This window comes from Nomascus leucogenys, chromosome 13, assembly GCF_006542625.1.
Source record: "Nomascus leucogenys isolate Asia chromosome 13, Asia_NLE_v1, whole genome shotgun sequence".
Classification (NCBI taxonomy): Eukaryota; Metazoa; Chordata; class Mammalia; order Primates; family Hylobatidae; genus Nomascus; species Nomascus leucogenys.
This window is the reverse complement of record NC_044393.1, coordinates 83,482,574-83,494,691: the sequence shown is the minus strand read 5'-3', so window position 1 is coordinate 83,494,691 and position 12,118 is coordinate 83,482,574. Positions and strand designations below refer to the sequence as shown.

Sequence of the window (12,118 nt, the reverse complement as noted above, 5' to 3'; positions counted from 1 at the left end):
CCCAGCTAATTTTTGGTAGAGACGGGGTTTCACCATGTTAGCCAGGATGGTCTTGATCTCCTGATCTCTTGATCTGCCCACCTTGGCCTCCCAAAGTGCTGGGATTACAGCCGTGAGCCACCACGCCCAGCCGAAATCATTTTTAAAAGGTGAAAAATCGTTTTTGGCTATAGAAACATTGAAAGAGATTCAAATTGTCATTGAATTACATACCTGGCAGTAATAAATGCCAGACAATGCTCTTTGATACATTTAATTAGATACATTATTCAGAAAGTATTGCTTGTAAAGAGATGATTTAGAATGCCTGCCGAGCCAGAGTGAAACCTTTTTTTCACCACTTATTTAAGATTTTAAGTAAAGTTATCACCACCTCCTTTAAGAGGCATTTGGAGATTATTTAATCCAGCCTCCCTGGCCTTCTTGCTTGAATGCTCTAAACACAATCCCACCTCAGGGACTTTGCACCTGCTGTTATCACTGCCAAGAATGCTGTTCCCCAAAATATCCATATGACATATCCCTCACAGCAAAGCCTCCCTTTACCCACCCTGTATAAAGGATCAGTCCCACTACCACCCACCACTTCCTATCCACTTTGCCCTACTTTATTTTTCTGTCTAGCATTTGTTACTGTCTGACATCTATATTTTGAGTTGATTTATTTCTGTTTTCTCTTCTTCCCTCCCTCCCTAAGCCTGTGGAGGCAGCAACTTTGTACAGTATGATAATCTAAGCACCTAGAAAATGCCTGGCACATAGATGACCACTAGATATTGATTGAATGAATGAATCAATGAATGTTCTGCCTCCTGCCTATTGATAACACACCTTCTCTTACAATTCTAGCTCTACATCCAGAAGTTCAGACAATGAGCAGCAATTAGAGATGTGTCCCCCGCAGTGATTCCCAGGTACTCCAATTTTAACTTTCAAAACTGCCCCAAAATAGTATTTGAAGACACAAGTAGTCCCAGCAGCCTTCTAATCCTTCCAACTAACCCTCTACCAGTTTAGAAAAACTCCTGGCAATGCTTCTAGTTAACTCCATGCTACTTACTGCAACACGTTACAGGCCCTCCAGTTTCTGTTGAAGCTGAGTATGGTTGCCATCTCCTCATCACTCAATTTAAAGTCAAAGACCTGGAAAGGTAGGAGTTCCAATAAAACATCAGTAAAGCCGTTCTAGCTGTGGCTGGAGACTGCCGGCCATTCTAGCAGGGAGGGAGCTCACATTCACAGCACAAACTGGCCACAGGAGTTTTTCCCATACTGTCCAAGGGATACAAATTTTTCTCTAAATTAGGTCCTACACAAAGACCGCAGTATTTGTAGTGTTCAGTGATCTGGGGAGAGGGAGACCAGGCTCACAGGCACTAAAACCCAGGTGTGCACAGGCCCTGTGCTCCATGAGGGCCCCTTCCAGAGGACACTTCTCCAAGGACAGTTGACACCTCCTCTGCTGCTGGGAAGTGAGCAGGGAGGCCAGGACAGTCTGCTCTTGTGCGTGGCCCAGGGCCTAGCTGCTCAGGGGCAACTGAGGGTCTTCTCAGTGGTGTGAGGCACAGCTGTGCTCAGACCTGACAGGACTTCACCAGGCACTGCCCCCAGGATGTCCTTAGCCCATGGGTCATTCATGAGCCTAGCTCCCTGGGCTGGAAAATGATAGGGTGGTGGGAAGGGAGGGGGCAAAAGGCAGTGCAGGGATGAGGTGAGAAGCCTAGTGAGAAGGTCTGCCTGTCCCCCACTCCACTGAGGAATACCAGGGCCGACCAGCTGGAATCTTACCTGAATGTTCTCAACAATGCGTGCTGGTGTCACAGACTTGGGGATCACAATCACATTCCTCTGGATATGGAAACGGATCAGAACCTGTGTGGAAAGGGGACATCAGGCTTCCAGTCAGCTCCAAAGACCCCTCCTTTTATGGAAAGGAAGAATAAAACATCTCCACAGCTCACTGTGGCTTCAGGTACAATCGCTAATAATGACTAAGCCCTTCACAGCTATTAGACTTGTGCCAGTCCTCTGCCTCATTCTCTCCCTTCATCTTAGGGACAACCCTGTGATCTTCATTTTTTAGGATAAAGAAAGTAGCTTGGGGGTCATAAGGCTGATGAGAGGTAGAGTTGGCATCTGCACCCATATCCCTAGACTCCAAAGCCGTACTTTGCCACTGGGCTGTAGGGCTTAACAGGAAGCTGTGAGACAGAAGCTATCTTTGCTTCAGTGACAGCTCTTGTGTTTCCTAGAGGTTCCAACAGACTTCGAAGGAAACACTTTAGAGGGCTTCAGCTCCTGTGTTCTTCCCCTTTAAGGAGTCAGTTGAGGACAACACAAGATATGAAACATGAGACTGGAAGAATGAGTTGTTGGCTAAGAAGAAAATAAAAATATGGTACCTGGGCTGTGGTTTTTTTGTGCTTTGCAGCAATCTCCTTAATCTTGGGATCCTGCAGCAGGGAAGGGTCCTCTGGCTTGGCCCTAGGGGCAGAAAGATGCTGATGTGAATAATCACCATGGCTACCATGTACAGATGGACAGCACTCCAATGTGGGTCTCAAGACTGATCATCAGAGCCTCTCCATCTGGAAGACAGGCAGGAGGACCTGGAAACTTGGGTCCTTCCCCTGGGCTCTGAAGCCTCAGCATTTTGCAAGCCTGGTTCACCCTTGGGTGGCTGAACTGGAAATATTCCCAGAGGGTCAAGCATGTCACCCTTGTTGTTGTTGTTGTTTAATTCCCATTTTTTCCCACTGTCATCCCATTTGGGTATACCAAACACATTACCTTACACACATTTTTCTTTCCAGTGACTTATGGACTCACACCAACATTTGCCAATTACGAAATAATGTTTTTAAGATTTGCAAGAGAAAGATTCACCGGTTGGAAGCCTCACCAAGGTCTATCCGGAGAGCCTAGGGGGCTGTAGGCCGTAATGGTGATGCCCTTGGAGTGGCAGTACTGGATCAGTTTCTCCTGCGTGAGGTATGGGTGACACTCAACCTGCAACAGCAAACAATCCTCATCACAGGGAAAGCTGGCTCTGTTGTGAGTTGTTCACAGGGAGTTCTACACACAAAAAAAGTCCACCAAGCAAAGGCCAAACACCTGCCCACTGCGATACTTGCTAAATCACCCATGAGATCAGCCTCACACCTCCTCAAAGTGTCCTGATCACTGACCCCTGAGATGAGACTCAGGGCAGAGCATTGAACGTTCCTCCCAATGTTTAAGAAGTAATAGGGCAAGACCCTTACCCTTATACTGAACAGAATTTACCTGGTTAGTCACTGGTTTATATTTCAGTCCAGGTTTGTTCAAGAGCTTCTCGATCTGGAAGTGGCTGAAATTGGAGACCCCAAGGGCTTTGACCAGCCCCTCATCCACCAGCTCCTCCATGGCCTGTCATAGAAAGGAATACCTTATGGGCAGCTCCAGGGGGACTACAGGGACCCTGGCTTGCCTTAGTCCTCCCTGGGGCAGAAATTGGCAAAGGATCCACCACAACAGGGTTAGCCGAAGCATTCACAGGAAATTTCAGTCCGGGGCCTGGGTGCCCATCAGTGATTGGTTCCAGCCCTACTGCCCCTCCCCAGCCGAAGAAAAACTAGGAGTAAGAGGTAAAGATTTTATGTTCTTGCCACTCTCACCTTACACGTGAAGAAACACATAAAAAATTAAACTTCTGTACATAGGGGAAGTATGAAAGTTTTGTAATGCAAAAAAAAAAAAGTAAATAAAAATCAACATTTGCAAGCTTATGAGATGATTTAATTTTTAATGAATCCAAATGATAGCAGGGAGCTACTATTGTGTGTATGCATTTCACACCCAAACCTGGGCAAGCTGTGTTAGTCAGGAAGAGGCTGCAGCATATGGAGAAGCCTCACTTGTGGGTCCTGAGTCACTGTCTCCCACACCAAGCATGCTTTGGTTTGCAGGAAGGTCATGCATTCAGATTACACCCTGGCAGGGTCACCCGGTCATGGAGTTGTGTGGGGCTGAAGCCTGACCCACTGTTTGCATATCCAGCCACGCTTTCTGGTACAGAAACTGCATGGACACGCAAGGAAGGGAATCTTTGTATAATTTTTAGCCTATATTGGGCATTTTCCAAACTTGCCCAAAGATATATGTTAGCAGCAGCCTCTAATGCAACATGCATTTAGTAGTCATCTATTACATGTTCCAGATCCTGCCCAGAAGTTGTCAGGATATCAAAGTATACAATGTGCTTCCTTTTTCTGGGATTCTTATAATCCAGTTAAAGTGCTAGAGTTCCCTTCTATGGAGCCATCAATCGTGACACTGAGGCTGCCTCAGATAACATGACAGTGGCATAGACAGAGTCAGAAAGGGCAGAGAAGGAGGAGATTCACACAGCCCACAGTTGTCAGGGGAGTCCTTCAGGTAGAGTAAAAGCTGGGCCTCAAAAAAAAAAAAAAAAAAAAAAAGAGAGAGAGAAAAGTGGGGAAAAACATGAGCATATGAGACAGGAAGATAGGTGCAAAGCTCAGAGGCAGGGATGAGCCTGACATGTTCAGGGAACACTTTATCCAGCCCTTCTCAACTTTGGCTGCAATTTGGAATCACCAGGGAGCTTTAAAAAATACTAGCTGGATGCAGTGGCTCATGACTGTAATCTCAGCACTTTGGGAGGTGACAGGAGGATCGGAACAGGGGTTTTCGGCCTAGGTTTGAGTAACCTAGGGTAAGTTTCTTCACTCTTGTAGGCCTTAGTTTTCTCTTCTTAAAAAAAAGTCTTTTAATACCTACTAATAATATATATGTTTCTGATACATATTATCAGAGGCTGAGACAGGAGGATTGCTTGAGGCCAGGTGTTGGAGACCATCCTGGGCAACACAGCAAGACCCTGTCTCTACAAAAAGAAATTGTTTTAATTAGCTGGATGTGGTGGCATGTGCCTCTGATCCCAGCTACTTGGGAGGATTGCTTGAGCCCAGGAGTCCAAGGCTGCACTAAACTATGATCCTGCCATTGTACTCCAGCCTGGGCAACAGAGACAGACTCTCTCTAAATTAAAAAAAAAAAATGACCGGTGCCTGGGTTTCACCCCCTAGAGTTTCTTACAGATTTTGTCTGAGTTGTAGCCTAGATATTGGGATTTTAAAACTCCTCAGGTGATTCTAATGCATAGCCACGTTGAGAAACACTAGCATAGATGAAGTTATCCAAATTGGGCAGTAGAGTTTAGAAGCTATGAAATCATTAGGCTTCCCAAAATTTCAGATGGGGCAATTAGATAATTTAAAAGTTTTTGTGCATCATAAGTCAGGTTAGCTTTCCTGTATTAGAACTTGACTGCTTTACACTTTTTTCCTCCTCTCTGCTTCAAGGTGGTCAATGAGGTTTCTACTGAACTGGTTGTGGGTCTACATAAACATCCAACACTTCCATATTCAAGCCTGCTCGTTTCAAATCAGAGCCTCTGACCTTGATCACTGATATCTATTCATGCCTTTCAAATGTTTTATTTAGCAGTCGTTCTTGTATTCATCCAGAAAACATAGCACTGCGAGAAGCAGGCTACAATGACATACTTGCCATACTCCATATCATCATAGGAGTTAAGGCAAAAAAATCTTATCATATGTAATGCAGATAGCCAGGTGCGGTGGCTCACACCTGTAATCTGAGCACTTTGGGAGGCCAAGACAGGTGGATCCCTTGAGGTCAGGAGTTCGAGACCAGACTGGCCAACATGATGAAACCCCATCCCTACTAAAAATACAAAAATTAGTCGGGCGTGGTGGCACACACCTCTAGTCCCAGCTACTCAGGAGGCTGAGGCAGGAGAATGGCTTTTACTTGGTAGAGGGACGTTGCAGTGAGCCGAAATCGTGCCACTGCACTCCAGCCTGGGTGACAGAGTGAGACTGTCTAAAACAAAACGACAACAACAACAAAAAGCTGTGCTTGTGGATTAATGCTTTTCAACAAACAACACACAGAAAACGCTACATTTAAGTGAATCATGTCAATTGTAAGCATTTCAGAAAGTTGAAACATAATATATTTTTGCTTGTAAAACACAATACAAACTCGCAACTACATGCACCCCTACATAGACAGCTACCAAAATAACATGATTAACTCTTGGAGTCATATGCCACTGTTCATTTATAACTTATTCCTCCACTTCATTCTCTACTAGCATTTGCAAAAGGGTATAAATAATAAAAAATGACCAGAGAAAATGTTCATCCCTTCATTCAGTTTGAATGTGAATGATAGGAAACAGGTCATGGTTAGATCTGAGAAGTAGGGCACTCAGGCTCCCTGATTTCTGGATGTGTCTTCACTGCCTGCCAAGCACCATGCTGATGGCTTTGGTGGTTGGACTTGTGATTCACATGAGTCTGGGTCCAATCCCAGCTCTGCCACACACATTGTGACGTGACCTGGGCAAGTCATCAAACAATCTAGGTTTCAAACGTCATTATTTATAAATGGGGATGTTAACCCTGTCTCCTACGGTTAGATGATAAAATGGGCTTTATGACTAATGTTCCTGGCATGTAAACCATCTTAATCTTTACCACACACTGAAAGATATATATTAGTAGTATGTATTATAAGACTTCTTTTTTAAGAAGAGAAAACTGAACCCTACATGAGTTACAAAACTGACCCCAGGTTACTCAGCTGCTATGAGCAAACCCAGGCCCAAACCCCCTGTTCCAAATGCTTCACCCTGGTTTGAGAACAGCATGTTTAATCCCCAAAGTGGGGTACATTGTATTTCCAGTCTTATTTGAAGACTCAGTACTAGCCTTGAAATATAAATAGTATGAGATGCACCCAAAAGCCAAAGGTGATGAGGAAGATATTAGAAGAGCTAGAGAATCACAATGATGAAATTAGAAAGCATCAGGCACATGGCCTCTTTCATATCAATGGGAATCTCATGGATAACTGAGGATTTCTCTCTCAGCACACTTACAGGAAGCTGGAACCTACCTCCCAGGCATCCAAAAACGTCGCTTTTCCACCGATCGCATTACCTTTATCATCTTTGGGGAAAAAGTCATCCCCAGACTGTAAACACAGAATGAAAAGTTTACTGGAATCTGCATCAGGACACTTGGTTCTGTTCAACAAGTTTTCAGGATCCTGACTTTTGCTAAATACCACATCTGCATACCACTTTTTCAAGCTCTGGAGTACATACTACAAGAATGTGAATTTAAATAAAATCTCTGTATCTACTGTAGCATATTAATATTTTAGAAATGACTGGATTGACTTTAAGATTTGCTGCTAGTACATTCCAGAAGTCCATTATCACCATGGACATTAACCTCATACACCTAGATCCCATATACACCCAAGGGCAAACTTTCATTTCAATATCCCTGGATAAGGATTAGATATCCAAGCTGTGGTTTTCTGGAGAAGATATTGGCCAACTTCTATCCTTGAAACCTCTAGAAGAGGCGTGGAATTAGGGATGGCAGGCCATCATCACTCCAGCTAGTCAGGAGGGGAGAGAGCTGGAAATTTGTCTCTCCCACCCCTCAGGAGCAGGTAAGAGCAGAGCCCCAGGAAATGGCTGCTGGGATCACTACTGGCTTCCTTCCAGCATCGCCGTACTTGGGCTTTTCTCCAAGATGCCACTCCTGGGTGTGCTTTGCTTAATAAAATAATTAAGCCCTGGAATGTAGTTATGCAAGAGTAACCCAAGAGATTGGGAGGACAACCCTGGGGCGTGGAATCAAGACAAAGGTGATATGGCAGTTGCAACTTGTCTGGGCTGCCAGAAATCATGGCTTCTCTCAGACATAACTGCAAGAAAACCCAGGCATGTGGCCACCTCAGCAGCACACATGGCCTCAGCCTCCCTTCCAGGCCAGTGTGTTTCTGCTCCAAGGTCTCTTCCTGACCACCTGCCATCCCCAATTATGAAGTGCAAGGCCTCCTGCTCCAGTCCACACCACCCCGCAGCCCTGGTGCAGCTACTATTTTCTGGCACCTGCTTAGAAACTGGAGGCTGAGAAAGAGAGTGTCTTAAACCTTGAATCCTTGTGGCCAGTGAATAAGATAGACGTCCAGATAACTCAGCTTCAGGTCCTTGAGGGTCTTCTCAAAGGCTTTCCTCACAAGGGGTCTCTCAAAGAAAGTGGGCCACAGCTGCAAAGAGTGTAGCAATGAGCTATTAACGCTGGGAAAAGGAAGGGCCACATCATACTCATTGTCCCTGCTTTTTGATTTGTGTCCTGATCTAACCCAGCACATTTATAACAAAGCTGATTAAGATCCATGACACAGTGTGGAACATCACCAGGGCTCAGCATGTCAATGACATGTCTTAAGTGTTAAAAGCAATTGACTTTTTCAACTCTCCTAGTACTCTATATGTGTCTCAGATCATTGAAGTAAATGTGGCCACAGATTTGAAATTTGTTTACCTGTCTCAGTCTCTTCCTCAGCTGTGGGCTCTCTGAGAGCAGGAACTGTGTGTAGCTTTTAAATGTCAAGCATTCTCAGGCCTTTGGGAGCAGATGGTCCTTTATCTCACCTATATGATAGGTCCCTTATCAAGCCTATAAGGCCCCAAGTGATAATTTTACAAAGGCTTTATCCAGACTTGGCTGCCACACAGTGGGGTCTATTTGTGCTACCAGATGTATGCTTTTTCCAAGTACCTTGAACTACTGTTATTTTTTTTTTCAGCAAGTTGTGTATAATATAGATCCAGTGATTCTGAGCCCTCTCACACCCAACATCCTCTTCTTTTTTATAACATTGTATACCTCACCTTTTACTAGACTGAATAAAGAAATTCATATGTGACAATAGAAAAATGCCCCTACCATTTTCCAAAATGCCCCCTGGCTGAGAGCCTCATGGGCACAGTTGCTGAGATCACAGTGCTGAAAGGGAGCCTGCAGATCAAGACCCGCCTGCACCCTTGGCCTCTGACTGCCTCTGGGCAGATGGTAGATCCCTCTGATGGGGAACAGGGAGGTCCAGCGCAGTGCAGGGCTGCATGGAAGCAAGCCCACTATGGGAAAAACAACCCACAGGCAGGTGGGGCAGCCACGACATGTTCAAATATCAATAACGGCTTGGAGTATGGATAGTATTGTATCCACGGATGTTATCAAGGCAGAGATGAAAAGGGGTACATGTAGAAAAGGCTGACAGAGTTCTTGCTGCCAACCCGACCCAGATACTTCTGCCTGCCTTGAAGTGAAGACCTCCCACCAAATGCGCCATTGCACCTTGCTGACGATGAACAGGTCCTCCCGCTTCACAGCCTTCTCTTGGATCTTCTCTTGGATGGCTTCCCCCACCTCATGTTCATTCTGATAGACATAGGCACAGTCAATGTGGCGATATCCTGCATCAATGGCCACCTTCACCGCTTCTTTCACTTTGCCGAGAGGAGACTGAGAAGCAAAAGAAAAGCCCATCACACATGTATTTTTTTTTTTTAAGAGATGGGGCCCTGCCGTGTTGCCCAGGCTGGCCTCACATTCCCAGGTTCAAGCAATGCTCCCACCTTCCAAGTAGGTGGAATTACACCACACTCAGCAACCTTCATATTCTCTCATCCCCAGACCACCTTCAACAGGCTGCCCCACACGGCCCAGTTTCTCCAAACGAAGGCCTCACTGGGGTCTCCTTTGCCAGGGGGTATCTGGGAGGATACACACTTTAAAAAACTTTTCAAAAGAAAAGAAGGAAAGTGAATTCATTTTATGATTATGTCCTTATGTCGGCTCCCTTCATAATTCTTACATTCAATTCCAAAATTCTGAAACTGTCTGGTAAACTTACTCAGGGTGAGCAGATTCCCTGGAGATCTGGAAGTGATTATTTATTCCGTTTATATAGGATTGAAGCTCTGATTTTGGGCAAATCTTGCTATTCAAGCAAGAGACGCTGTGCATGAATCGAGCTGGAAGTGATCTGTTCATCCAGATACACTAAGATTGTATCCTGAGAATGACCTAGTGCTGCAGCAGAGGGTCCTAACCTCTAGCTCGGGACGGAAGAGGAGAAAAATCAGGGTGCACATAAGGAAAGAGAGCCAGAGGCAGAAGTCTCAGCAGGGACATTAGCCGTGAGGGACAGGAGAGAAGAGGAACTCCAAAGACTGCTTCTGATCCCTAGTTAGGGTGGTGCTATCATGGATGGAAATGGCAAAGAAGGCAGAGGGAGGCGGTGATGGAACAACTTCAAACTTAGCCTAAGAGAAGCTCGGGAACCTGCCTCAATGAGTCCTGGATGTGCCTTACCACGTTTTGCCAGCTGTCATTAACACAGTGGGGTGGAGCTCATGACTCCCAGCCCAGGCTCTCTGCAGTCCCCGCATGTTGCAGATTTCAATGTGTACAGGAACCACCTAGGGAACTTGTTAAAGTGCAGATGCCTGTTAGGTGGCCTTGGGTGGAGCCTGAGACTTTGCATTTTGTTTCTCTCTGTCTCTCTTTCTCTCTCTTTCTCTCTTTCTTTCTTTCTTGGATCTCACTGTGTTGCCCAGACTGGAGTGCAGTGGCACAATCACTGCTCACTGCAGCCTTGACCTCTCAGGCTCAACACTCAATCTCCACCTCAGCCTCCCAAGTGGCTGGGACTACAGGTGCATGCCACCATGCCCAGAAAATTTATTTATTTTTTGAAGATATGGGTTCTTGCCATGTTGCCCAGGCTGGTCTCCAACTCATGGGCTTAAGCAATCCTCCCGTCTGGATTTCCCGAAGTGCTGGGATTACAGGCATGAGCCACCACACCCGGCCAGTTTGCATTTCTAAGGGTTCCCAGGTCATAGGGATGCTGCTAGCCCAAGTCCCACACGGTGACCTGCAAAGGGGTGCCAAGGACTTCGGGCTCTGCATCCTCTCCTCAACCACCCAGCCCACAACAAACCCACAGCCAAGACTCTGGGGAAACGCTGAGCCCAATTAAGTTTCCTAGAACCAGAGAGAGAAACTGCCTTGGAAAACAGTTTTAAGTCTAACAGCTGCTTGAAATTTGATACTTGCTAGAGAAGCTCTCATCACTGCTGGGAAAGCCAGCCTTGGAGCTTTGCAGCCTGAATCAGCTCTGAGAAAAGAAAGCAACCTGAGTCCCGGCTCCAGGGCTGAATCTCATCTCTCCAAACCCCTGCCCGACCTCCAGGCTTTCCTGGCTGAATGCAGAAAGAGAAAACACCCAAACGCCCCTCCAGAGAAGAAGGGTGTGCAAAGATTTGCGTATTTACCTTCCAAGTGCCCAGGCCCACAATGGGCATCTTGGCTTTGGTACTGAGCTCCACAAACGTGGCCATGGTTGGTGCAGAAATGATTCTGAGTGAGCAGGTAGAAGTCTCACGTCCTGCTTTTTGTTGCTGTTTTTGAGACAGTCTTGCTCTGTCGCCGAGGCTAGAGTGCAGTGGTGCGATCTCAGCTCAGGATTGAGGATTGCAACCTCTGTCTCCTGAGTTCAAGCAATTCTCCTGCCTCAGCCTCCCGAGTAGCCGGGATTACAGGCGCCCACCGTGACTCCCCGCTAATTTTTATATTGTTAGTAGAGACAGGCTGGTCTCAAACTACTGACGTCAGGTGATCCGCCCACCTCGGCCTTCCCAAGTGCTGGGATTACAGGGGTGAGCTACTGTGCCCGGCCACATGCTGCTTAAGAAGGCTGGTGCTATCTACAGTGGGAGGAGTTGGAGCCTGGCCACAGTAGCTTCCCTGCCATAAGCAAACAGGAAATTCATTCCGGGCTTTTGTGAGATTAAGGATTCTATGAATGAATTACTAAACATGGCAAACTTGTGCAAAGTTCTCTCTTAGGTGACAGTATCATTGGAGTTTCTGCTTGTTCAGGATGAGTCAACAAATTCAACCCAGCCAAAAGTTGGAAAGTAGGGAGGGAGAGAGAAAGGAAAGAAAGAAGGGTTGGGGGAGGGAGGGAAAGAAGCCTGGCCAACATAGTGAAACCCTGTCTCTACTAAAAATACAAAAATTAGCTGGGCGTGGGGGCACGTGTCTGCAATCCCAGCTACTTGGGAGGCTGAGACAGGAGAATCACTTGAATCTGGGAGGCAGAGGTTGCAGTGAGCCGAGATCGCGCCACTGCACTCCAGCCTGGGCGACAG

At 46.2% G+C, this 12,118-nt stretch overlaps 1 protein-coding gene across 2 annotated transcripts in view; it reads right to left on the bottom strand.

Moving 5' to 3' along the window:
- Positions 1 to 11,660, bottom strand: part of AKR1B10 (aldo-keto reductase family 1 member B10) — a 46,525-nt gene extending 34,865 nt beyond the window's left edge. The window contains exons 1-9 of one of the 2 annotated variants that reach the window (XM_030826492.1): positions 11,240 to 11,660; positions 9,255 to 9,422; positions 8,044 to 8,160; positions 6,991 to 7,068; positions 3,286 to 3,408; positions 2,903 to 3,009; positions 2,403 to 2,484; positions 1,789 to 1,872; positions 1,061 to 1,143 (exon numbers count right to left, since the gene is read on the bottom strand). In XM_030826492.1, coding sequence (XP_030682352.1) covers positions 1,061 to 1,143; positions 1,789 to 1,872; positions 2,403 to 2,484; positions 2,903 to 3,009; positions 3,286 to 3,408; positions 6,991 to 7,068; positions 8,044 to 8,160; positions 9,255 to 9,422; positions 11,240 to 11,305 — 908 coding nt within the window. In that variant the 5' untranslated portion in view covers positions 11,306 to 11,660. The remainder of the gene's footprint in view (positions 1 to 1,060; positions 1,144 to 1,788; positions 1,873 to 2,402; positions 2,485 to 2,902; positions 3,010 to 3,285; positions 3,409 to 6,990; positions 7,069 to 8,043; positions 8,161 to 9,254; positions 9,423 to 11,239) is intronic. The other variant, XM_030826493.1, reaches the window with a different exon arrangement.
- Between the last annotated feature and the right edge of the window lie 458 nt (positions 11,661 to 12,118).